The 27,828-nt window shown below is 37.8% G+C and overlaps 1 protein-coding gene across 2 annotated transcripts in view; it reads right to left on the reverse strand.

The window, feature by feature from the left end:
* USP32 (ubiquitin specific peptidase 32) overlaps window positions 1–27,828 on the reverse strand; it is a 212,936-nt gene that overhangs the window by 43,888 nt on the left and 141,220 nt on the right. Inside the window, exons 12-16 of one of the 2 annotated variants that reach the window (XM_049860791.1) lie at window positions 18,169–18,271; window positions 7,772–7,967; window positions 5,357–5,532; window positions 4,516–4,656; window positions 1,941–2,058 (exon numbers count right to left, since the gene is read on the reverse strand). In XM_049860791.1, the coding sequence (XP_049716748.1) occupies window positions 1,941–2,058; window positions 4,516–4,656; window positions 5,357–5,532; window positions 7,772–7,967; window positions 18,169–18,271 (734 nt within the window). Of the gene's footprint in view, window positions 1–1,898; window positions 2,059–4,515; window positions 4,657–5,356; window positions 5,533–7,771; window positions 7,968–18,168; window positions 18,272–27,828 lie in introns of both variants that reach the window. The other variant, XM_049860790.1, reaches the window with a different exon arrangement.

Here is a 27,828-nt window from a genome sequence, read left to right on the forward strand (position 1 = left end):
AGTCTTACAGTAAACAGCTGTAACAAGTGGAGTAATGAGAAAGATGAACACTATATTATAGCAGAACAAATCCAAACCATGATCAATTTTTAAACACACAGCAAAGCAAATCTTTTACTATCAGCAAGCAAAGGATAATTCCCTAAAAGAAAACAAAAGAGCAAATTTCTCCAGTTACAAATCAGAAGATTAGTTATAAGATTACAGCAAGAAAGCATATTTTTGTAAACTTCAAAATGATTAATGATTGATTTCACAACTAATTAGTAAGAAATAAAATTTCAAATTAAGAATAAATTTGGTGCATCAGAGCTACCCAGGTCTAGGATTGAGAAGCACCTGCAAGTGTAGCATCCACATCAATCTCTATTGTCTGAAGCCACATAAGAAAACGTATTTGAGCTCTATAGAGTTTTTACAGCAAAGCTCATTAAGCAGGCGGCCACTTATTACACATAATTTTGTGCTTTCAAACAGCACCAACAAATCTAGTGGAATTTACAGAAGCAGCAAAAATCTAGGATCAGCACAAGAGTTATGAAGGATACTTACTAAAAGCGCAACAACACATCTTGCCTCTCATGTTATCTTACAAAAAGAATTGAAAAAGACATGCTATGGATGCCATGAAGTCAAGGCTAACATATTTAATGGAAAATTAAATCAAGAATGTTTGATAGAGATTCTATTTCATCGATGTAATTTTATTTGTTCCTTTATTTGGACATTTTCCCCAAATACAAAGTTTGGTTAGGGAGAGGGCACTGCTCTGTTCTAATTCTTACCAAGTAATACCTGAAAGAATCTTTATATAGTATCTGCATATAACCTTAAGGACGATATACAACTAACTCTACTCAATTTTAAAGGAGAGATGGTACTTATAGGGTTGGCATATTAAGTCGTATTAATTATGTAATACACTGGTGTTGTTAACACAAAGTCTGAGACTTTGTATAAATGGATGTACTCATTATTTACTTCTGAAGAAAAAATTGCAAGGCAAAAGCACAGAGCAAGTTCTGCCCACAAATAACATTTACCTTATAGAAAAATTAAAGGGGAAATTTTTGCCTGTTATACAGTAAAATGGGAACTTAATTATATGTCATTTTGATAGTCTTGGTGTTTTTCAAAGCAAATGTATCACTTTCAATTTAAAAAATATACTCTTCAATCTGTATTATCTGACTCTTACAAAGCCTCCTTTGACCCAGCTTGAGAAATGTATTACATTTTGAAAAAACAAACAACAACAACAACCTCTCAACCCCCCCACCGAAAGTCCCAAAAAACTGACACCTATCATTTTGGCCTGAAGTACTGTACCCCTTTGCTGCCACCACCTGACTAGGCATAACGCAGTGATCAATAGGATAATTTACCTTATAGCAAAACCTCTGCTGTTATTAGGCTGTTATTTATCAATCTAAGGGTAAGCAGAAGGCCACAGGCACAACGATTTATTTTGAATAGGATTGGAACGATTCATTTCATCCTTGTACTCAGAGATAAGAACTGCCAAAGGAATTATTTCTTATGAACTTCAGCGGAGTTGAAAAGACCAGCCAATGACTAGCACACTACAACTTAGGCCTAGCAAACACTTAGAGTGGCTTGTCTCAAAGAAATAAAGTATGTAAAATCTTTCTCTATTGATTCTCTCTGAGTGTTTACAAACCAGAAAAGGAAACAACCCTCCTGAGTCTGCTCTTGCCTCTCTCCCAGCCATTCTTGCGCATGACCATAGATCTAAGCCCCACCAGGGATTTACTGATTCTGCTTGAAAGCAGACGGCAATCGGTATTAGTACAGTGGCACCAGATGTTGAGCAACTTGGTTTGCCCTTCTTTTTTTTTAAGGAAATGCATGGTATTCTTGCTGCATTCTTAAGTTACTTCTCGGTAAATGCTGAGGAAACATTCTCAGGCTCATCATACCCATATTCACCCAGATGTTAGACTGCTGTGTCCGAGTGGCAGGCTGCTGTCTCAGGAAAAGAAGATAGCGAGGAAATAATTCCAGCTCTGGGATATCTGTCTTGCTATTCTTGATCACCTGATGTTTTAAAAGACAAAAAGTAACCACCCTAAAAGAAAAAAAACTTTCAATTTAAAAAAAAAAAAAAAAACTTCTAAAAGATTTATCTTTAAACTAAAATGTTGAAGAGGTTCACTACCTATAAAAAATAGATTACTTATATTCACAGATTTAAGTTACATGGGCTTGAGTACTCTTAGGGTCCTGATGATGGATGTATCTTCCAAGATTGGAAACCGTGGTCATTTTCTCCCTTTTCATTCAGAAGTGAGTAACACCAACATTAAGGAAAAAATCTTAAATGTTATCTATAATTCTACTATCCTCAAACCATAACTCTTTTCACTTTTATATTTCTCATGTATATAGATGACTGTCTTTTTAAGGATGAATTCTCAGACTAGAACTACAAGTCAAAAAGTATGAAAGTATTTGTCATATTTCCACGCAAAGTGTAGCCATTTACAATATTCCCAGTAATGTATGAGAACTACCTTCATAAAACCTTATCAAAGAACATTATTTAAAAACATTAAAAAAATCCTATTTTTTTAACGCACAGAGAGAGCAATATAAATGTGCTTCCATTTTTATTTCTTATATTAGCAGTGAGGATAAAAATATTTCCAGATAAAAATTTACTATTAAAAAAAATTTAATACTTATGTTCTACTTGTATAATTAGTTTGTTCATATAGCTGTATCTATATCCTTTTTGTCTGTGATTAAAACAACTAAATTAGGTGTACAAAACTAGACTTACATTGTTGGAACAGAATTTTTCCCTCCAAATTACCTGCTTTCCAGCCCCCAGACAAAGGGAGACATTTCTTACCAAAATATTGCTTTATGGGTTTTAAAAGTAGCATATTGCCAATTTAGAATTCCAAAAGGATATCAGGGTTAGAACTCTTTAAAACAGAAAATCTACACAATCTTTATCAGCCTCAAGTGATTAGGCATCTACTTTATTTCCCTTTGCCCTAGTAAACAATATTTTCTGTAAGAGAACATTTTTAATATCAAGAAGGGGCAGTAAAGAAACAAAAAAAATGCTACAAACCTCTTAAGATTATTCTGCACATTCCAATATGCTATGCTATGGCACTCGAAAGCCTCCATTTGGGAGCTTTATCAACTCCTACTTAAATCACCCACTATTATTACCTACTTAAATGGTAAGCAGTAAAAGGAGCTCTCCCTGACACCCTCCTCAAAGACGCCTGGAAGGAACAAAATCTATCATCTCTCCTAGATAGGTGCTGACAGCTGCAAAGCCAATGGTAATTTCTTACGACTCCAGTTTAAGTGTGACTTTGGAAGAGATAAGTAATTCAGCATTTGTAGCTGTCAGAGTACTTAATAAAATATCTCTGGCAGAATCTAAACTGATAATGAAGTACTTTTTATGATATAATATATTTTGCTTTTCAAGATAATAAGTGATCCAATAAGCAAATTACAGTTGGGGATTGGTTAATAAACTATGATTTATGTACAAAAGCATGTGTTTATGTACGGATGTGTAGGATTCTTTTGAAGCCAACAAACCCTCAGTTCCTCATTTCTACTTAGGCAAAATTTTTAAATACGTAAAATTGTTAATAATTCCAAATCAGTATCAAAGTTACACCAGAAGTCTTTATATCAGACTTTTACTTTTTGGAAGTTATCTAGTTTACTTTATCTCATCTATGGAAAACCTTCCTGGTATGAGAAAGTCATAGCTGGGCTATTTTACAAAAAAGGAGAGTATTTCTTAATATACCAAAATAATTTCATTATAAGGTATTTCACTGCACTGACAATGTAAAAAAATGAGGCACAACAAACGATGCTATACAGTTAACTTACTAATATTTCAGTATTAGATACTCCAAGTCCAAATCATCTTAGAGCACTTTACCCTAAATGACTTATCCTAGTCTTGGCAACAAATCAGAATTCACCAAGTTTGAATTCCTGTTGTCATATATTGTGATCTTTTATATACACCTCCTTCAATAAGACAAACCACAAAAAGCCACAAAAGTAATCTCTGCACTACCCTCCCACATTCACTCAACTTTTTGGCACTGGGTCTTGGGCTTTCTCACCAGCCTAAGACCTCCATTATCCTAGATGACGTCTGTGTTTATGTGGATGGCACATTTAACAGCCCAGCCTCAGAATTCCTTGATTTCCTTTCGTCCAGTGACCATTCTCTCCCCTCCATCTTGGCCGCCCACTCCCACTGGCACATCATTGTATAGCTGGTACCCAATACAGTGCTCCATAAATGTTTAATGAATGAATGAATGAACAAATGTGAAGGAACCTAAAATAATTTGAACAGAGACTGAGTACTCTGCTACCAGAAGGAAACACTTGACTTGTGGATAGTTAAACTCATATAGAAAAGTAATAGAAGCCCTCATCAATGACTGTTCTACACGTAAATGAGGAATATGAAGAAGCATCATGGGCTATACTTACAGGTCTAGGTAGGGCCAGGTTTGCGCCGTACCAGTGATAAAGTGCTCTCCACACAGGTTCTGGGACCATTTCATAATCTCTTCCATGGATTAGCTGTGGAGTTCGTTTTAATCGTCCTCCTTCAAGTGTTAGTGATGTAGCCTTACAGGGAATGGAATGTAAACATTAATTTTTAATATTAGGGAGTCTCTTGTGTTTTAACAAAACCTACAGACATGGGAGAGCAAATGCGTTAAGTCACTGACCAGTTCCATGTTGCTGGAAAAAACTAATTTTCTAAAAGAGATTTTTATTATTGACTTTCAAAGTAAACTATTAAGAGAGGGAACTCAAGGCAAATCACTTGTAAAAATCACCGTAATATTTGGAAATAGTAAGATTAGCTTTTACAGATTTCTTTCAAATGATAAAAAGAAATACTTTGGAAAAAAATTTTCCATATACATGTGAAACCACATTTTTATAGTAGCTGGTGGCGTAGTGGTTCAGAGCTACGGCTGCTAACCAAAAGGTCAGCAGTTCAAACCTACCTGGCGTTTCTTGGAAACCTAACGGGGCAGTTCTACTCTGTCCTATAGGGTTGCTATGAGTCAGAATCGACTTGACGGCAATGGATTTGGTTTGGTCTGGGTCCTAGGTAAGAACAGCAGTACTTCCAAGGATCACTAGACTATTTCTATACTCAATTATAAAACATTCTCACAGAAATGTACTATGTAAAGAGATTTCAGTCTATAACAGGTTAATTAAATGAATCACTAGCTTTTTGCTATGTGCTAAAACTTTTGGAATGACAATTATTCAAAAGGAATGATTTTAAGTTAGATGTCAAATTATTTACCTTTACTGGTTCTTGAGTTACTAATGGCTGGTTATCAATAGCCCCTGGTTTCTGAGGATTGAGGTGCAGCAAAATATTCCCATTAGATCCTAGCAAACACTGGTTGTTATTGTCAGAAGTGTTATTTTGTCGAGTAAAGCATATGTCTGCCCCTGGTGTAGCAGAATACAGAAAGCCTATAAAGAAAAAAAGGATGGAATCTCTTATTTTTAGTTAATATACACAAACAGCCTTGAAGCTGTGAACTCACTTTCCATGTATCAAGTGAATGCTATTATTCTGGTGGCATATCAGTATGTTCCTAGATCCTGACAAATGTGTAGAGGCAGGAAATACAACATATGTTTTTCTGGACAATACGTGGCATGGCATTAGATAGAATAAAAGTTTTTAATACTGTTACCAAATAAACATTTGGCCAATGTCCTAGAATATTTAATAATTCATGATGAGGACAACACTATCCTCTGATAGGAAGGTAAGAGATGTGGCCAAGTAGCTGGGCTCTCACATGGTCTCCCTTAATTTTTCTCTTCCATCTGCAAACACATCCTAAATGCTCTTGATAGGTAATGGAAATAGGGAGTCCCTAAACTAAACAGAAGGAGCTAAAAAAAAAAAAAAAAAAACTCCAATAGCAGAACTCTAAGAGGAAGAAATTGTATCTCAGTGTATCTATTTGAAAGGGAGGCATGATCATCACAACAGACAAAGTCACACAGAAAAATGATTAATGATGGCTTAGAGTAGTAAACCTTGATGGTATTTTAAGGCATCAACTATGTATTAATTTTATCAATCACATTCTAACTTTCTACCTGTAGCACTGCTAAGCCTGTGGGTAACATCTGATGAGTACATATCAAAAAGAACCTTAGAAAGGGTTAAGAAATAATCTTGGTGTTAAAGCTGATCAGGGCATTTCTAAGACTGCTAAGTGGTCTCTGTAATGTCAGGTAGGGGAAAACAGGCAGTAAGTTCTACAAAGAGAAGTTTTGTAGAAAAAATGTTAGTTCTATCTGCTTTGCCTATTCCCTCTACAGAAGAGAGGATTTCAAAAACAAAACAACAGGGTACAGGGTCCTGCCACTGTGTTAGCCGAATAATAGAGATCAACTCAGTTCAGTTGGGGCACAGCAACAAACATTTTCCGCATAAATGTGGAACCACTAAGTTTTAGGTAAATACCAACGGCAGACGGAAATAATGGGAGTCACCATGAATTCTTTTTCAGTATTTTAACAAAATAATTCCAATTGTGGCCAGAAATGTCACAAGAATCTGATGTGAGGGTACATTATTTTCCTTTTTTTTTTTTATTGTACTTCAGATGGTTACAGAACAAATTACCTTTTCATTAAACAGTTCGTACACATATTGTATTATGACACTGGTTAACAACCCTACAACATGTCAACATTCTCCCTTCTTGACCTTGGATTTCCTATTACCAGCTTTTCTGTCCCCCTCCTGCCTTCTAGTCCTTGCCCCTGGGCTGGTGTGTCCCTTAAGTCTTGTTTTGTTTTATGGGCCTTTCCAATCATTGCATGAAGGGTGAACCTCAGGAGTGATGTCATTACTGAACTAAAAGGATGTCCGGGGGCCATATAATTGGGGTTTCTTCAGTCTGTCAGGCCAGTAAGTCTGATCTTTTTTTGTGAGTTAGAATTTTGTTCTACGTTTTTCTCCAGCTCTATGTGGGATCCTCTATTGTGATTCCTATCAGAGCAGTCAGTGGTGGTAGCCGGGCGCCATCTCATTATACTGGACTCAGTCTGGTGGATACCATGTAGTTGTGGTCCATTAGTCCTTTGGACTAATCTTTCCCTTGTGTCTTTAGTTTTCTTCATTCTCTCTTGCTCCCGAAGGGGTGAGACCAGTGGAGTATCTTAGATGACTGCTCACAGGCTTTTAAGACCCCAGATGCTGCTCACCAAAGTAGAATGTAGAACATTTTCTTTTTAACTATGTTATGCCAATTGCGCTAGGTGTTCCCCGAGACCATGGTCCTCACAGCTGATGTGAGGATACATTTAATCCAATGAGGGTGTGCTTATACTTAGGAGTCTTGAAGGTGGGATACTGATTTGCTCAAAAATTGTCTCCCCAAATCTAAATTTATCGACAAATTTAACAGCAAAATGGAGAGATGTGGTTTGATCAATGAAAAATATTTTCAAATGGAGAGACTAATGAAGTAGAATAAAAAAATAAATTTCTCTTTGTAAAGTTGCTAATAACATTAAAGAATATTTTAATATATAGTCAGTACCTACAAGTGACGGTTTCACTCAAAGCTTATTTACGTGAATGAAAGCCTGCTGCCCAATATCCCATCCACCATCCTGTCTCCCACAGTATACTCCCTTAAGAACTGACCCTGACTAAGCTTCACGGGAAACAAGTCATACTTACTGCTGCCAGCAGATTCTGAGGCTTCAGATGCAGTAGAAATGTTGTCTGAAAATTTCTCCTCTGTGGTGTTCAGATAAGTGAGGCTGCCACCCCCGACTCTATCTTCACTCTGCTCCAAAGCATGGACTGTTGTTCCAAATGAGTATTTCCTTCCACTCAGCAGTGATGACGGCTCGATAACAACAGGGTTGGTGTCCTAAAAATCATGACATCAGAAAATAAAAAGTAAAACCTAATAATCCAACAACTACGTAACCTTCAAAAATGAATCCTAAAATTATCTATTATCTCTAACCCTGCTGTGGTTGGCTATAGCCACTTAAAAACATTTTAGTATATAACTAAATTTGAATCTCTTAAAGGAGGAAGGGTGTATATACAAATAAAATTGGTAAGATAAACGGAACAGATTGTGAAGGACTCTGTTACATAAACTGAGCCTTTACTCTGCTGAAAATAGGAAACCATGGAAGACTTTTTTGATACTGAAAGGTTAAATACCATATGCACTCAGATTCCACCATTTAACAGTAACTATAGCTTAGCATTACAAACTATGTTGTTGTTGTTAGGTACCATCGAGTTGATTCCAGAACCATAGCAACCTATGCACAAGAGAATGAAACACTGCCCAGTCCCGTGTCATCCTCACAATCATCGTTCTGCTTGAGTCCATTGCTGCAGCCACTGTATCAATCCATCTCGTTGAGGGTCTTCCTCTTTTTCTCTGACCTCTACTTTACCAAGCATGATGCCTTTCTCCAGGGACTGGTCCCTCCCGACAACATGTCCAAAGTATGTGAGATGAAGTCTCGCCATCCTTGCTCCTAATGAGCATCCTGGTTGTACTTCTTCCAAGACAAATTTGTTCATTCTTCTTGCACTCCATGGTATATTCAATATTCTTCACCAACACCATAATTCAAAGGCATCAATTCTCCTTCAGTCTTCCTTACTCATTGTGCAGCTTTCGTGTGCATATGAGGTAAATGAAAACACTATGACTTGGGTCAGGCACACCCTAGTCCTTAAAAAGGGTCTTTGCTTTTGAATACTTTAAAGAGGTCTTTTGCAGATTTGCTCAATGTATTATTTCATTTCTTGATTACTGCTTCCAGGTGTATTGATTGTGGATCCAAGTAAAATGAAATCCTTGACAACTTCAATGTTTTCTCCATTTATCATGTTGTTGCTTATTGGTTCAGGTGTGAGGATTTTTGTTTTCTTTAGGTTGAGGAGTCATCCATACTGAAGGCTGTGGTCTTTGATCTTCATCAGTAAGTGCTTCAGATTCTCATCACTTTCAGCAAGCAAGGTTGTGTCATCTGCATACCACAGATTGTTAATAATCTTTCTCCAGTGCTGATGCTGCGTTCTTCTTTATATACTCTAGTTTCTTGGATTATTTGCTCAGCATACAGACTGAATAAGTATGGTGAAAGGATATAACGCTGGCACAAACCTTTCTTGACTTTAAACCATGCAGTATTCCCTGATTTTGTTCAAATGACTGCCTCTTGGTCTATGTACAGGTTCCTCAGGAGCACAATTAAGTGTTCTGGAATTTCCATTCTTCGCAATGTTATCGATAATTTGTTGAGTCACACAGTCGAATGCCTCTGCATAGTTAACAAAGCACAGGGAAACATCTTTCTGGTACAGAACTATAATTTCTTGTGACTGTAAAGATATATATAAATGTAAAAGATGAGTGGAGTATATTGTTCAAGTTATGGGCAGGGCTATGTATTTGAATCTTACCTCCATCACTTACCAGCTATGTGACCTTGCACAACAGCTAAACTTCTTATCCTCAGTTTCTTCATGGGTAATAATTGGGATAATATTAGTATCTACCTCAGAGGGTTCTTGTGAAGATTACATGAGTGATGTATGTGAAGTGACTGGCGTTCAATAAATGTGGTTATCATTATGGTTGCTGTTAAATAGATATACCATATTTGAAACACAGCATATTGGTTTTTTGTTTTTTTTTCTTTCACTTATTTTATTGACATAATTTTTCTGTGAGAGGCTTTTAAACAGAAACAGCATAATTCAATTTTTGTGTTAAAAAAATAACTCTAGTGCACTGTGTAGCAACTGGAAATTGGGACATAAGTTAGAAAACTCCTATAATAATTCATGCAAGACATGATCAGGTCCTAAACCAAGGTAGAGCCAGAAATGAGACGGGGAGAAGTGTATGGATTCAAGGAGGTGAAAAATTTGACAACTGTATGAAAGAGGAACAAGGATAATTCCAAGAGAGAACATGAAGACCTGGCTTAGAAGACTGTATGAAAGTAAATGCCTTTACAAGATAGGGTATATGGGTGAATGGGGTTGATTTGGGAATTAGTTTATTTTGGGAAAGGAGCCATGGCGACGCAGTGGTTAACCGCTTGGCTGCTAACTGGAAGGTTGGCAGTTGGAACCCACCAACAGCCTCATGGGAGAAAGATTTGCTGGTCTGCTTCTGAAAGATTACAGCCTTGAAAGCCCTATGTCCTATACAAAGTCACTATGAGTTGGAATCAACTCGACAGCAATGTGTTTTCTATTCTGGAATATTCTGGTTTGAGATATCTAGACATTTTAATCTAGTGCTTAGGGCAGAGAAAGGCTGGATATAAAGATTTAGGGCTAGTCTGACTTCTCGAAGCACATGAAAATAGTACTTTATAGGCATATGTAGAGTAAGAAGAGAGCAATATTTACAAGATAGGTAGTACAAAAATTCTGGGAGGATATAGAGTCTGAATGATGAGAGAGGCAGAGAAAAAGCAGGAGACTATGAAGCCGCAGAAGCAGAGATCTCTAGCTTAAAATTATTTTCTAGATAGATAAGACTTGAGAAGAAGAAGGAGACAAGGCACTATGAGAACGTGTATTTGTGAGTGTTTTGAAGACAGAAGAGATCAGAATATTTGTGACTGATGGTAAACAGAAAGACTAAAAAGGAACCAACCTGCTGAAAAATATCTCATAGGCATCTGAGGAAATAGATAATACTATGGGTAGAATAAATCAGTGGCATTTAAGAAACACTGACACGAACTTTAATACTTAAAACCGATCAGTGAAAGTGGGTCTTGAAGGTACTACTTACAAAGTAACTAAAACTTGAGTAAAACATCAAATTTAAAAGACAACCTCTAAGTCACAGCATAGCAACAGCATAGTTTATGCTGATTCTTTTAATGCACTTATAGTATCTAAAGTTAATCAATATAAGGGGACAATGTATCAACATTTTATTAGACGTTTTTTCTTCTTTGATGTATAAACCTGTTAGATATTATCAATCCCTGGATCCTTTAAAAATCAGCTCTGGAGAACTCCTGAGGGAGCAAGAGAGCAGTGGGATGCAGACCGCAAATTCTCATAAGACCAGACTTAATGGTCTGACTGACACTAGAAGGACCCCAGTGGTCATGGCCCCCAGACCTTCTGTTGGCCCAGGACAGGAACCATTCCCAAAGCCAACTCTTCAGACATGGATTGGACTGGACAATGGGTTGGAGAGGGATGCTGGTGAGGAGTGAGCTTCTCGGATCAGGTGGACGCTTGAGACTATGTTGGCATCTCCTGCCTGGAGGGGAGATGGGAGGGTGGAGGGGGTTAAAAGCTGGCGAAATGGACACGAAAAGAGAGAGTGGAGGGAGAAAGCGGGCTGTCTCATTAGGGGGAGAGTAATTGGGAGTGTATAGCAAGGTGTATATGGGTTTTTGTGTGAGAGACTGACTTGATTTGTAAACTTTCACTTAAAGCATAATAAAAATTATTACAAAAAAAAAATCAGCTCTGGATAAATTCCAGTCCCTTTAATTGAAAGTGCAACAAGAAGAATTAGAGTAAAACCTAGGCGTCTGGCCACATACCAATTAACTTTATTGGATTTGAATTTTTAAAAAGCAACATAGGCTTACTGTGAAAACATCAAAGGATTCAGAAGTATAAAAAGTCACACTTTTTATTCCAAATGTCAGCATCTTCTGTTAAGTATTAACTTTCTTAAAGTGTGGGAGAAGCACCAGATAATTTTGGATATTGTTGTAGTTGTAGTTAAGTACCGACCATTGAGTTCCAATTCATAGTGACCCTATGTACAACAGAACAAAACACTGCCACCTGGTCATGTGCCAGCCTCACAACTGTTACTATGCTTGAACCCACTGTTGAAACCACTGTATCAATTCACCTCGTTGAGGGCCTTCAGTGCAGCTTGGACTTTCTCCCTCAGTACCATCAGTTCTTGATCATATGCTATGGCCTGAAATGGTTGAACACTACCCAATTCTTTTTGGTAAAATGACTGTATTTTCCTTCCACCTTATTTTGGCGCTTCCTGAGTCGCTCGATATTTTGCCCATAGAATCCTTTAATATTGCAATTCAAGGCTTAATTTTTTTCTTCAGTTCTTTCAGAGAAATGTCCATTGTGTTCTTCCCTTTGGTTTTCTAATTCCAAGTCTTTGCACATTTCATAATACTTTGTCTTCTTAAAGTATCTTTTGAAATCTGTTCAGCTCTTTTACTTCATTTCTTTCATTTGCTTTAGCTACTCAATGTTCAAGAGCAAATTTTAGAGTCTCTTCTGACATCCATTTTGGCCTTTTTTTCTTTCCTGTCTTTTTAATGACCTTTTACTTTCTTCATGTATGATATTCTTGATGCCATCCCACAACTCATCTGGTTTTCAGTCATTAGTGCTCAATGTGTCAAATCTATCCTTGAGATGGTCTCTAAATTCAGGTGCGATATACTGAAGGTTGTACTTTGGTTCTCATGGACCTGTTCTAATTTTCTTCAACTTCAACTTGATCGTGCATATGACCAACTGATGGTCTGTTCCACAGTTGGCCCCTGGCCTTGTTCTGACTGATGATACTGAGCTTTTCCATCATCTCTTTCCACAGATGTAGTCAATTTGACTTCTGTGTTTTCCATCTGGTGAGGTCCACGTGTACAGTCACCATTTATGTTGTTGAAAAAAAGGTATTCCCAACAAATAGGTCATTTGTGTTGAAAAATTCTAACATTCAGTCTCCAGTGTCATTTCTATCACCATGGGCATATTTTCCAACTACTGATCCTTCTTTGTTTCCAACTTTCGTATTCCAACCACGAGTAATTATCATTGCATCTCGGCTGCATGTTTGACCAATTTCAGACCGTAGAAGTTGATAAAAATCTTCAATTTCTTCATCTTTGACATTAGTAGTTTGTGCGTAAACTTCAATAATAGTTGTATTAACTGATCTTCCTTGTAGGTGTATAGATTTTATTCTATCACTGACAGCATTGTACTTCAGGATAGATAGATCTTGAAATGCTCTTTTTGACAATGACTGCAACACCATCTCTCTTCTATTTGTCATTCCTGGCATAGTAGACCATATGACTGTGTGATTCAAAATGGCCACCACCAGTCCATTTTAGCTCACTAATGCTTAGGATTTTGATCTTTATGCGTTCAATATAGTTTCTGATGATTTCCAATTTTCCTAGATTCATACCGTGTACATTCCACACTCCAATTATTAATGGATGCTTACAGTTGTTTCTTCTCATTTTGAGTTGTGCCAAAATGGGTATTAAATAGTTCTAATTCACAGTGAAACAGGTACTACCCATTCAATTGTTTTCAATCCTCTGATTATTTCAAGGAGAGCATCTCAGTTTGGTGACAATGTGTTGAGATAACACTTGATATGCAAGTCTAAGACTTGAAAGTTTATTTTAAAAAAATAGATTTTATTTTTTTTGAGTAGTTTTAAGTTTATAGAAAAATTGTACTGTAATTTACAGGAAATTTTTCTTTAAAATTTTTCTCTGAGTTTGGCATTTAACAGAATTTCAAGAAGAAATATTTGTAATTGTACCTTAAATACTTTAATGTGCTTAAAAGTCTTATATAGTGCCTATGTTTCTAAACAAAATTACATGAAGCCATTTCTATAATATTATTGCTTATTCTGAGGAGCTTAGTCCACAGGTTGACTCTATAAGTATCACTGCCAAGAAAATAACATAAAAATGTTACCAGGCATTAAATTTGTTGAGTTTTAAAATAATTTAGCAATAGAATGACTGTAATAGCTTTTCTGAGGCTGCAGTCTATATGGTTCTTTGCCCCCATAGACTGCATCTTATGTTTTTAACATGACACAGTGAGTGATATCACTAGATCTGGAGAATATGGGGATACGGATGACTTTTATTCACTTCTTCCCCAATACTCCAAATGAGAGTGGTCTTCTGCCTTTGGATTTCTTTTTTATTCTAAGAGTCTGTTGCTCTCATTGTCCTGCACTGCCTGAAACTGGTACCACTACTCAGGTTCTTTCTTCTTCCTGCTCTTCTGCCTTATTTTTCTAGTCATTCCTTCTAGCTTTCAGTGAAATAATACACCTTTTCAGTCAATTTATCATGACTTTCCTTCTATATGTTGAACCAAACAATCATAGGCATATATATAAATATGTGTGTATGTATACATATATATAGAAATATATATATATGATGTATGTGTATGTATATATATATGTAGGTAGATGTATAGATACATATAGATCTATATAGTCAGTGGGTATTTTGACTCTGTTGTTTGGTTCTGGCTGTTCTAGGAAAATTTTTTTTCCTAAACATACAAAGATCTTGTCTTGTTTTCATTGACTCTGGGTCTGAGTCTGATACTATCTGAAACATCATAGAAGCTTGCGTTTTCAGGAAGGTAGGTCACAAAGTAGGTAAGGTCTCACCAATGGTTAAACCAAAAATCTGACCAAAAATCCAAAGTAGACTACGTGCCACTTTAATAACAAGAGAATTTTATGATTCCTTCTGAGTTATACGAACAGTTTATGATATTCAAAAGTAAGCATCAGCATTCACTTTTTTCTCTATCAATGATGGTGCTATTTTTTTTTTTACGCCTTATACACATACATGCTACGAGTATTAATGATCTTAACAACTAATAGTTATGACAATTTTATATTTCTTTAGTCTGTAATTCTGGTTTTGGAAAAATGGAAGGTAGCATAGAATAATGGAAGAAGTACTCAGCTAGAAATCAGAAGACTTGAGCTCTGGAGTTCTAGATCAGGTAATGAAGTAACTGCCGAATACAACTTCAGGCAATTTTAAAACCTAAACGGACCTCAGAGGCTTCATTCGTAAATTCAGAGAAGAGAGAGGTGCTTTAAAGTGCTTTGTAGTTCTAAAATCACATAACTAAACAGTTAAGTCTGTACGCTGTGTAACAGCAGCTACCTCACAGTTCTCAAAGGAAAGACACATATATAAATATACTATGATGACGATAAACAGAAAAAAAAATGTCAATTTTTCTTTTAAAATGCAGTAGGTGTCAAAGTTGCCACGTATACTGGGGAAAAAAAACCACACCCACTGCTGTCGAGTTGATTCCAACTCATAGCAACCCTATAGAACAGAGTAGAACTGCCCCACAGAGTTTCCAAGGAATGCCTGCAGGATTTGAACTGCTGACCTTTATGGTTAGCAGCCATAGCTCTTAACCACTATGCCACCAGGGGTTCCGTATACTGGAAAGGTAAATTTAAATCACTAACTGATTACTGCTGCTGCTATGACTGCTGCCGTCGATTCCGACTCATACCTCTAATCTTACATAGGGCTTCTATTTGCCAGGCACTGGACCAAGCGGTTCAAACATATAAACTCATTTAATCCTGACAACAATTCTTTTGAAACAGGTACTATTATTAACACCATTGTTCTTATGAGGAAACGGAGGTAGGGAAAGGACATGGAACTTGCTGAGAGTCAGAGAGCAAGTGGCAGGGCCGGGACCCCAATCCAGGATATCTGGCTTCAGAGTCCAGACTCTAAACTGCCTCCTCATACTAAAAGCTATACACTTACTGAGTATTTAGCTATGTGACAAATACTGCTCTAAAACATTGAATCTGTATTAATTCATTTAATCTGCTAACACCCTAGAAGGGAGCTCACTATTATTACTCTCATATTATATGTGGAGAAAACAAGGCCGAGAATGCCACTTAAAGTTATTTGCATTTAAAAGGAAGCTACCTTTTATTTAGTAAAGAACATTTTTCCAATTAATACATATCTTCAGAAAGGACTGCTACTATTCCATCTTATTAAATAAGGTGCCACAAGTTGCTGCTTCCTTCCCTTCCACATGAACTTGTACTCTCTTCCCACGTTTTTCACAATAGTGAGCCTTCATTTTAAAGTATACTTTAAAGTCTCTATTTGACAGATACATACTAGACAATAATAAGGATTACAGAGCAGGGAGAGAGATATGACGCTTCAGGACAGCTTCCTCTCTCTACCTCTCTCCCTTACTGTCCTCTCCTAATTTCTCTAATGCACAGAAGGTTTACGGCAGGTTCATGTCCTCGGCCGTGCACTTCTACCTGTTCATAAGGCACACAATGCTAAGAGCGTGACTTCTATCAAATTCCTAAAGGAAAAAAAAAGTAATACTTCAAAGAACACAAGACTAAATTAGGTGATCCTTTGAGTCTGTAGCCAGTAAGACGTTAGTAAGTACTCATTCTAAGGCAGAAAAAAGAATAACAGACCATAAAAGTGTTCCGAAATAAAGACTGTGACGCTTTACCCCACTATACTCATTTTCTACTTACAATGTACTTGAAATTATTTGCCTGCTTTTACTCCTTAGTGACACCAAAGTCCAAGATTTCCAATTAACAAATTTTACATGTGAAATCACTACTAAACTCGCGAAAGGAAGAAAGAATCAGGCAGAACAATGAGGTAAAGTAGATAATGTAAACAAGCTCTCTATCAATCTTTTGATAATAAGCAATGATAGAAAAGGACATATAGGAAAAACTATGAATCAAATTATTAGAATTTTAGTGATAATCTAACAAGTCTATACATCAACTGACTTGCCCAACAATGGAGATATTTGATTCCTGGCATTTTTAGATTTCTAATTCTGAAAACAATTTGTTTTATATATGTCTCCAGAATATTAAGTAATGAGACTATCCTCTTTAACTCTTTATTTGGCCAATGGTAAATTATCTTTTAGAAATTCTGAACTAATGTTAGCTCTGAAATTCAGAACTAATATCAGCTCTGAAATTAACTTTCTAAATAGGTCATTAATACTTCTTACCAAAGGGTCCTGAACTTTTTTTAAATTTTTATTGTGCTTTAAGTGAAAGTTTACAAACCAAGTCAATCTCTCATACAAAAACCTATATACCCCCTGCTATATACTCCTAGTTGCTCTCCCCCTTATGAGAGAGCACACCCCTTCCTTCCGCTCTCTATTTTCGTGTCCATTTGGCCAGCTTCTGATCCCTCTGCCCTCTCTTTTCCAGACAGGAGCTGCCCACATAGTCTCATGTGTCTACTTGATCCAAGAAGCCCACTCTTCACCAGTATCATTCTCTATCCCATAGTCCAGTCCAATCCCTGTCTGAAGAATTGGCTTTGGGAATGGTTCCTGTCTTGGGCTAACGGAAGGTCTAGGGACCATGACCTCCGGGGTCCTTCTAGTCTCAGTCAGACCATTAAGTCTGGTCTTTTTTACAAGAATTTGAGGTTTGCATCCCACTGCTCTCCTGCTCCCTCAGGGGTTCTCTGTTGTGTTCCCTATCAGGGGCATCATGGGTTGTAGCTGGGCACCCTCTAGTTCTTCTGGTCTCAGGCTGATGTTGTCCCTGGTTTATACGGCCCTTTCTGAGGGTCTTCAACTTTTTGATGGAAAAAGTTGAACTAATGAAAGATAATGTGAATGACGTGGTTGAATGAATGTGGGCTTTAAAGTCAATCCTTACATTTGATCTTAGCTCTTTCACCCTAAAAAAGATATTTCAATATACCTTTTCTCTTAGCATCAGGTTCCTCACATGTAAAATGAATGTAATACCATCTTCCTCACAGGGATGTTCTGGGGATTAAATGAGACATGTAAGGGGCATAACGGGGCCCTGGTGGTACAGTGGTTAAGCGTTTGGCTGCTAACCAAAAGGTCGGCAGTTCCAGTCCACCAGCTGCTCCTTGGAAAACCTATGGGGCAGTTCTACTCTATCCTGTAGGGTTGCTATGAGTCAGAATCAACTTGATGACAACAGGTTTGGTTCTTTATTTTGGAAGGTGGATGACATATACAGGCACCACCATCCCAAATATTATCTTCCACACAGGATTGTTGCAAGGGAAGACAATTTATATATCTAAGTGTGACCACAAAGCAAATATCCAATAAATATTCATTACCTTCCCCTTCAATAAGTCTTTACCTCCAGTGGAGCATTTTATTAATGGCCAGTGGTCATGCAAAATCTGAGGGAGCTGAGAAATTCCATGAAAAATATAAACAGGAATCTTACTTACATATTTGACATATTCTTTCCACTGTTGCCACCACTGCATGGAGATGATGAACCAATTGTGTCCTGGTTGCAGACCATATCTGCTCTCTCGTTCTAACCATCCTCTGTACATACAAAAGAAAGTCAATACATCGAAGGAAGTTGTGTAAAGTCAGTCAGACACGAGAGGGCAAATAATGATGCCACTTATATGAAATAGCGATAATGCAAATGCACAGAGACTAAAGTTTATTAGTGGTTACCAGGGGCTGGGGGAAGGCAAAAATTGGGACTTATGACTTAAGGGGTACCAAGTTTCTGTTTAGAGGGATGAAAAACATTTGAAAATGGATAGTCGTGTTGGTTATACAACACAGAGAATGTAGTATCACTAAATTGTACAGTTGATTTTTTTTCTAAATTGTACAGTTGATGGTTATAATGGCAAAATGTTTTGTTATATATATTTTACTACAATAAAACTTAAAAAAAGGAAAAAGTGTAACTCCTCAAGAAAAAAAAGCAATGTGAAACAGATGACCACAATACCCATAAATTATCATTAAGATTCTTTACAAAGGAAAAATATGAAACAAATAGAAGCATTCAGAGTCTGTTGTGGTACAATTAGTAAAATATTATTTCCTTTGATAAACCAGTTTCAAGGGTCCTAAGACCATTATCACTCATCACAATGATTTTTTTTTTTTACATAGCTTTATTGGAGAATAATTTACAGGCCATGAAACCTACCTGTTTCAAGTGTACAGGTCATTGATTTTTCGTAAATTTCCAAATGCGTGCCACCAGCACCAAAATACAGTTTTAGAACATTTCCATTACCCCAAAAAGACATTTCATGCCATTTGTAGTTAATCTCTGTTACTGCCCTCAGCCCCAGGAAACCACTACTCTAGATTCTGTCTCTATAGATTTTCCTTTTTAAAAACATTTCATATAAATAAAATAATACAATGATTTTGAAATTCATCTATGCTGTAGCTGATATCAGTAGTTGGTACTTTTTTTTTTTTTAAATAATTTTTATTGAGCTTTAAGTGAACGTTTACAAATCAAGTCAGTCTGTCACATATAAGCCTATATACACCTTACTCCATACTCCCACTTACTCTCCCCCTAATGAGTCAGCCCTTCCAGTCTCTCCTTTCGTGGCAATTTTGCCAGTTTCTAACCCTCTCTACCCTCCTATCTCCCCTCCAGACAGGAAATGCCAACACAGTCTCAAGTGTCCACCTGATACAAGTAGCTCACTCTTCATTAGCATCTCTCTCCAACCCATTGTCCAGTCCCTTCCATGTCTGATGAGTTGTCTTCGGGAATGGTTCCTGTCCTGGGCCAACAGAAGGTTTGGGAACCATGACTGCCGGGATTCCTCTAGTCTCAGTCAGACCATTAAGTCTGGTCTTTTTATGAGAATTTGGGGTCTGCATCCCACTATTCTCCTGCTCCCTCAGGGGTTCTCTGCTGTGCTCCCTGCCAGGGCAGTCATCGGTTGTGGCTGGGCACCAACTAGTTCTTCTGGTCTCAGGATGATGTAAGTCTCTGGTTTATGTGGCCCTTTCTGTCTCTTGGGCTCATAGTTATCGTGTGACCTTGGTGTTCTTCATTCTCCTTTGCTCCAGGTGGGTTGAGACCAATTGATGCATCTTAGATGGCCGCTTGTTAGCATTTAAGACCCCAGACGCCACATTTCAAAGTGGGATGCAGAATGTTTTCATAATAGTATTATTTTGCCAATTGACTTAGAAGTCCCCTTAAGCCATAGTCCCCAAACCCCCGCCCTTGTTCCGCTGACCTTTGAAGCATTCAGTTTATCCCGGAAACTTTTTTGCTTTTGGTCCAGTCCAGTTGAGCTGACCTTCCGTGTATTGAGTATAGTCCTTCTCTTCACCTAAAGTAGTTCTTATCTACTAACTAATCAGTAAATAACCCTCTCCTACCCTCCCTCCCCCCTCATAACCACAAAAGTATGTGCTCTTCTCAGTTTATACTATTTCTCAAGATCTTATAATAGTGGTCTTATACAATATTTGTCCTTTGGCCTCTGACTCATTTCACTCAGCATAATGCCTTCCAGGTTCCTCCATGTTATGAAATGTTTCACAGATTCGTCACTGTTCTTTATTGATGCGTAGTATTCCACTGTGTAAATATACCACAATTTATTTAACCATTCATCCGTTGATGGACAGCTTGGTTGCTTCCAGCTTTTTGCTATTGTAAACAGAGCTGCAATAAACATGGGAGTGCATATACCTGTTCGTGTGAAGGCTCTTATTTCTCTAGGGTATATTCCCAGGAGTGGGATTTCTGGGTTGTATGGTAGTTCTATTTCTAACTGTTTAAGAAAACGCCAGACAGATTTCCAAAGTGGTTGTACCATTTTACATTCCCACCAGCAGTGTATAAGAGTCCCAATCTCTCTGCAGCCTCTCCAACATTTATTATTTTGTGTTTTTTGGATTAATGCCAGCCTTGTTGGAGGAATCTCATCGTAGTTTTAATTTGCATTTCTCTAATGGCTAATGATCGAGAGCATTTTCTCAGGTATCTGTTAGCTGCCTGAATATCTTCTTTAGTGAAGTGTGTGTTCATATCCTTTGCCCACTTCTTGATTGGGCTGTTTTTCTCTTTTTGTGGTTGAGTTTTAACAGAATCGTAGGGATTTTAGAGATCAGGTGCTGGTCGGAGATGTCATAGCTGAAAATTCTTTCCCAATCTGTAGGTGGCCTTTTTACTCTTTTGGTGAAGTCTTTAGATGAGCATAGGTGTTTGATTTTTAGGAGCTCCCAGTTATCTGGTTTCTCTTTGTCATTTTTGGTAATATTTTGTATTCTGTTTATGCCTTGTATTAGGGCTCCTAAAGTTGTCCCTATTTTTTGTTCCATGATCTTTATCGTTTTAGTCTTTATGTTTAGGTCTTTGATCCACTTGGAGTTAGTTTTTGTGCATGGTGTGAGGTATCGGTCCTGTTTCATTTTTTTGCAAATGGATATCCAGTTATGCCAGCACCATTTGTTAAAGAGACTACCTTTTCCCCAATTAACTGACACTGGGCCTTTGTCAAATATCAGCTGCTCATATGTGGATGGATTTATATCTGGGTTCTCAATTCTGTTCCATTGGTCTATGTGCCTGTTGTTGTACCAGTACCAGGCTGTTTCGACTACTGTGGCTGTATAAATAGGTTCTAAAATCAGGTAGAGTGAGGCCTCCCACTTTCTTCTTCTTTTTCAAAAATGCTTTACTTATCCGAGGCTTCTTTCCCTTCCATATGAAGTTGGTGATTTGTTTCTCCATCACATTAAAAAATAACATTGGAATTTGGATCGGAAGTGCATTGTATGTATAGATGGCTTTTGGTAGAATAGACATTTTTACTATGTTAAGTCTTCCTATCCATGAGCAAGGTATGTTTTTCCACTTAAGTAGGTCCTTTTTAGTTTCTTGTAGTAGTACTTTGTAGTTTTCTTTGTACAGGTCTTTTACAACTTTGGTAAAATTTATTCCTAAGTATTTTATCTTCTTGGGGGCTACTGTGAATGGTATTGATTTGGTGATTTCCTCTTCGATGTTCTTTTTGTTGATGTAGAGGAATCCAAGTGATTTTTGTATGTTTATCTTATAACCTGAGACTCTGCCAAACTCTTCTATTAGTTTCAGTAGTTTTCTGGAGGATTCCTTAGGGTTTTCTGTGTATAAGATCATGCCATTCTGCAAATAGAGATAATTTTACTTCTTCCTTGCCAGTCCGGATGCCCTTTATTTCTTTGTCTAGCCTAATTGCTCTGGCTAGGACCTCTAGCACAATGTTGAATAAGAGTGGTGATAAAGGGCATCCCTGTCTGGTTCCCGTTCTCAAGGGAACTGCTTTCAGGCTCTCTCCATTTAGAGTGATGTTGGCTGTTGGCTTTGTATAGATGCCCTTTATTATGTTGAGGAATTTTCCTTCAATTCCTATTTTGCTGGGAGTTTTTATCATGAATGGGTGTTGGACTTTGTCAAATGCCTTTTCTGCATCAATTGATAAGATCATGTGGTTTCTGTCTTTCGTTTTCTTTAAATGGTGGATTACATTAATGGTTTTTCTAATATTAAACCAGACTTGCAGAAAAAAAGACTTGCATACCTGGTATAAATCCCACTTGGTCGTGGTGCATTATTTTTTTGATACGTTGTTGAATTCTATTGGCTAGAATTTTGTTGAGGATTTTTGCGCCTATGTTCATGAGGGATATAGGTCTGTAATTTTCTTTTTTTGTGATGTCTTTACCTGGTTTTGGTATCAGGGAGATGGTGGCTTCATAGAATGAGTTAGGTAGTATTCCGTCATTTTCTATGCTTTGAAATACCTTTAGTAGTAGTGGTGTTAACTCTTCTCTGAAAGTTTGGTAGAACTCTGCAGTAAAGCCGTCCGGGCCGGGGCTTTTTTTTGTTGGGAGTTTTTTGATTACCGTTTCAATCTCTTCTTCTGTTATGGGTCTATTTAGTTGTTCTACTTCTGATTGTGTTAGTTTAGGTAGAAAAAAAATTTTTTTCTTTTAGGTAACTAGTGTTTTTCTAGGAATTCATCCATTTCTTCAAGGTTTGCAAATTTGTTAGAGTACAATTTTTCGTAATAATCTGATATGATTCTTTTAAATTCAGTTGGGTCTGTTGTGATGTGGCCCATCTCGTTTCTTATTCGGGTTATTTGTTTCCTTTCCTGTATTTCTTTAGTCAGTCTGGCCAATGGTTTATCAATTTTTTAAATTCTTTCAAAGAACGAGCTTTTGGCTTTGTTAATTCTTTCAATTGTTTTTCTGTTCTCTAATTCATTTAGCTCAGCTCCAATTTTTATTATTTGTTTTCTTCTGGTACCTGATGGATTCTTTTGTTGCTCACTTTCTATTTGTTCAAGTTGTAGGGACAGTTCTCTGATTTTGGCTCTTTCTTCTTTTTGTATGTGTGCATTTATCAATATAAATTGACCTCTGAGCACTGCTTTTGCTGTGTCCCAGAGGTTTTGATAGGAAGCGTTTTCATTCTCGTTGCATTCTATGAATTTCTTTATTCTCTCCTTAATGTCTTCTATAACCCAGTCTTTTTTCAGGAGGGTATTGTTCAGTTTCCAAGTATTTGATTTCTTTTCCCTAATTTTTCTGTTATTGATTTCCACTTTTATGGCCTTATGGTCTGAGAAGATGCTTTGTAATATTTTGATGTTTTGGATTCTGCAAAGGTTTGTTTTATGACCTAATATGTGGTGTATTCTAGAGAATGTTCCATGTGCGCTAGAAAAAAAAGTATACTTTGCAGCAGCTGGGTGGAGTGTTCTGTATAAGTCAATGAGGTCAAGTTGGCTGACTGTAGCAATTAGCTTCTTATTGGATGTCCTGTCCTTCTCCGAAAGTGGTGTGTTGAAGTCTCCTACTATAATTGTGGAGGTGTCTATCTCACTTTTCGGTTCTGTTAAAATTTGTTTTATGTATCTTGCAGCCCTGTCATTGGGTGCATAAATATTTAATATGGTTATATCTTCCTGGTCAATTGTCCCTTTAATCATTATGTAGTGTCCTTCTTTATCCTTTGTGGTGGATTTAACTTTAAAGTCTATTTTGTCAGAAATTAATATTGCTACTCCTGCTCTTTTTTGCTTATTGTTTGCTTGATATATTTTTTTCCATCCTTTGAGTTTTAGTTTGTTTGTGTCTCTAAGTCTAAGGTGTGTCTCTTGTAGGCAGCATATAGATGGATCATGTTTCTTTATCCAGTCTGAGACTCTCTGTCTCTTTATTGGTGCGTTCAGTCCGTTTACATTCAGCGTAATTATAGATAAGTATGTGTTTAGTGCTATCATTTTGATGCCTTTTTATGTTTGTTGTTGACAATTTCATTTTTCCACTTACTTTTTTGTGCTGAGACGTTTTTCTTTGTAAATTGTGTGTTCCTCATTTTCACAGTATTTGACTTTATGTATGCTGCGGCGTTATGTTTTTCTTGGTTTTTATTTTGAGTTATGGAGTTGTTATACCTCTTTGTGGTTACCTTAATATTTACCCCTATTTTTCTAAGTAAAAACCTAACTTGCATTGTCCTATATCACCTCGTATCCCTCTCCATATGGCAGTTCTATGCCACCTGTATTTAGTCCCTCTTTTTGATTATTGTGATCTTTTACATATTGACTTCAATGATTCCCTGTTTTGAGCGTTATTTTCTTTTTAAAATTAATCTTAATTTGTTTTTGTGATTTCTCTATTTGAGTTGATATCAGGATGTTCTGTTCTGTGACCTTGTGTTGTGCTGGTATCTGATATTATTGGTTTTCTGACCAAACAATTTCCTTTAGTATTTCTTGTAGCTTTGGTTTGGTTTTAAAATTCTCTAAGCTTGTGTTTATCTGTAAATGTCTTAATTTCGCCTTCATATTTCAGAGAGTTTTGCTGGATGTATGATCCTTGGTTGGCAGTTTTTCTCCTTCAGTGCTCTATATATGTCATCCCATTGCCTTCTTGCCTGCATGGTTTCTGCTGAGTAGTCTGAACTTATTCTTATTGATTTTCCTTTGTAGGAGACCTTTCTTTTATCCCTGGCTGCTTTTAAAATTTCCTCTTTATCTTTGATTTTGGCAAGTTTGATGATAACATGTCTTGGTGATTTTCTTTTTGGCTCAATCTTAAATGGGGTTTGATGAGCCTCTTGGATAGATATCCTTTCGTCTTTCATGATGTCAGGGAAGTTTTCTGCCAACAGATCTTCAACTGTTCTCTCTGTGTTTTCTGATATCCCTCCCTGTTCTGGGACTCCAATCACACACAAGTTATTCTTCTTGATAGAGTCCCACATGATTCTTAGGGTTTCTTCATTTTTTAAAATTCTTTTATCTGATTTTTTTTCAGCTGTATTGGTGTCAATTCCCTAGTCCTCCAGATTTTCCATTCTGCATTCCAACTGCTCAAGTCTGCTTCTCTGACTTGCTATTGCGTTGTCTAATTCTGTAATTTTATTGTTAATCTTTTGGATTTCTGAATGCTGTCTCTCTATGGATTCTTGCAACTTATTAATTTTTCCACTATGTTCTTAAATAATCTTTTTGAGTTCTTCAACTGCTTTATCAGTGTGTTCCTTGGCTTTTTCTGTAGATTGCCTTATTTCATTTCTGAGGTCATCCCTGATGTCTTGAAGCATTCTGTGAATTAGTTTTTTATATTCTGTATCTGGCAATTCCAGGATTGTATCTTCATTTGGGAAAGATTTTGATTCTTTAATATGGGGAGTTGTAGAAGCAATCATGGTCTGCTTCTTTATGTGGTTTGATATCGACTGCTGTCTCCGAGCCATCACTAAGATATTGTAGTGATTTATTCTATATTTGCTCACTGAGTCTTACCTTGTTTTGTTTTCTTTCAATATATGTAGATGGGCTACTAGATTGCGTCTTGATTGTTGTAGCCCTTGAATCACTTATGTCCTATTACCAGCTGGTTTGGGCTGTTACCAGATATGTAAGCCTAAGAGTCCATTCACTATTCTTAAGTAGAATCTGACTTTGTGTCACCAAGTGTGTGGTGCAGACTGTCACCTATCCACCTAGAGAAGTAGTGGTGATAGTTGTGTGTACCAGATTCTAGTAGCAGCAGGGTTTCACACTCCGGGGGGAGGGGGGCAGGATGCTGACAGGCTTCCCCCAAGTGCCAGTGAGGTAGGTGTGTCTCTATTCCTAAAGCACGTTGGTGGTTGGGCTCTGCAGCTGTACCTTAGGCCCCCAATGCAAGTACCTCTACAGATTGGTAGGTGTCACCCTCCTTAGACCCCTAAGGCCGGAGGCTAGGTGGTCTGGGGGGAGCTTCAGCCCTCAGTTCCCTGTTGTCGGTCAGTGTGGGCTCTGTTGAATACGCAGAGATATCAGACCTGGGAAACTTGTCTTTCCAGTAATCTGCTAAAACATTTATAGTCAGATCCCTATCAGAAATGCCTTTCCATTATAGGGATGAAAGCCCAAGACTGTGGATCACATATGCTTGGCTGGAGCTGGTTCTGTGTTTTTAGTCCAGTTAGGGAAGGATTTTTGGTCCCTGGGTTTTTTGTAGCTGCTTCTCTCAGGCCAGGAGAATGGGTTAGGAAAAGACCAGAAGAAAAGAAAGAAAAACCGCAGGGCAGTTCGCTGTCTGGCTCAGGAAATTCCAATGTTAATGAAGCCGCCTGGGAAGGGGAGGGGAGGGTTCAGATAAATAGGAGAGAGTAGCACCCCAGAATATAGCCAAAGTTACTTATCTTGCTTGGGATGACTGTTTTATCTGAGATTCCCGAGGGGGGCATCCACTGTGTGCGCTGGCTGGGTAGAGATTGCCCCCGAGGGTCAGGCCACGTCCCGTGCTTGCGCTGTCTCAGAAGCTGTGGTTAGTTCCTCCGCTCCCAGTCCAAAGCCCCGCGCCAAGATTCCCCGGCTGGGATGCCGCACTCCCGGCTCCAAAACCAGTCGCTGCCTCCCGGTGACTTCTCCTCCTGTCAGCCGCGTCGCGCTGCACTGCCTGCGTGCACTGGCTGGGCTTCCCCCTAGGTCAATTATGGGGGATAGGGCTGAGTCCTGTGTTTGCGCCATCACAGGATGCCATGCTCAGCTCCCCTGCGCCCAGTCCAAAGGCCGGCGCCAAGGTTTTCTGACTGGGATCCTGGCTCCAGGCTCTGAAAACAGTTGCTGCTTCTCCATGGTTGTTCGTTCTCAGTCTCTGTCACTCAGGTCAAGTCTTTAGATCTGTGTTTGATGGTCAGGGTTCGTAGATTGTCATATATGTGATCGATTCACTTGTTTTTCCAAGTCTTTGTTGCAAGAGGGATCCGAGGTAGCTTCTACCTAGTCAGCCATCTTGGCCCGCCTCTCTAGTTGGTACTTTTTAATTACTGAATAGTATTTCATTTTATTGGTATCCCACATTTTGTCTATCCAGGCAACAGCTGATGAACATTTGGATCGCTTCCACGTTTTGACTATTGTGAATAACACTTCTGTGAACGCTGGTGTACAAGTTTTTGTACAGATGTATGTTTTCACGTCTCTTGAGTAGATGCCTAGGAGTGAACTGCTAGGATGTATGGCAAATTTCCATCCCCTATTTGTCAGTTTGTTGTACTGTAGTGGCTTGCATGCTGAAGAAAGGCCTGGTCATCTACTTCCAAAAATCAGCCAATGAAAACCTTATAGATTACAACAGTCTAGTCTATAACCAATCACGGGGATGGCACAGGACTGCGCAACATTTCGTTCTATTGTGTATGGAGTCACCGTGAATTGGGAGCCTACTCGATGGCAGATAACAGCAAATTAACAATTGAACTGTATCTATAAAAGTCTGTAGACCTAGTAACCCAGGTATTTCACCCCAAGTACTTTATCCTAAGCAAATCCTTAAGAATAGGCACACAAACTTTACTACAAAATTGCTCAATCATATTTATATTAATAAAAATAGAGGTAATAACGGGATGAACACGGTGTACTAGTCAGTGATTCAAAACTCTGTTATACCTGTGAAAAGCTGAACTGGCAAAAGTTGTGTGATAGATATATTTACAACAACAACAAAAAAGAGTAGCTTCTGAGGCTGCTTTTGTACAACCAAAAACCTCACAGTTGGTTTGGAGGTTTACGTCATGGTTTCAGGAGACATCCCAGTTAACT

The sequence above is a fragment of the Elephas maximus genome, chromosome 19, assembly GCF_024166365.1.
Source record: "Elephas maximus indicus isolate mEleMax1 chromosome 19, mEleMax1 primary haplotype, whole genome shotgun sequence".
NCBI classification, from domain to species: domain Eukaryota; kingdom Metazoa; phylum Chordata; class Mammalia; order Proboscidea; family Elephantidae; genus Elephas; species Elephas maximus.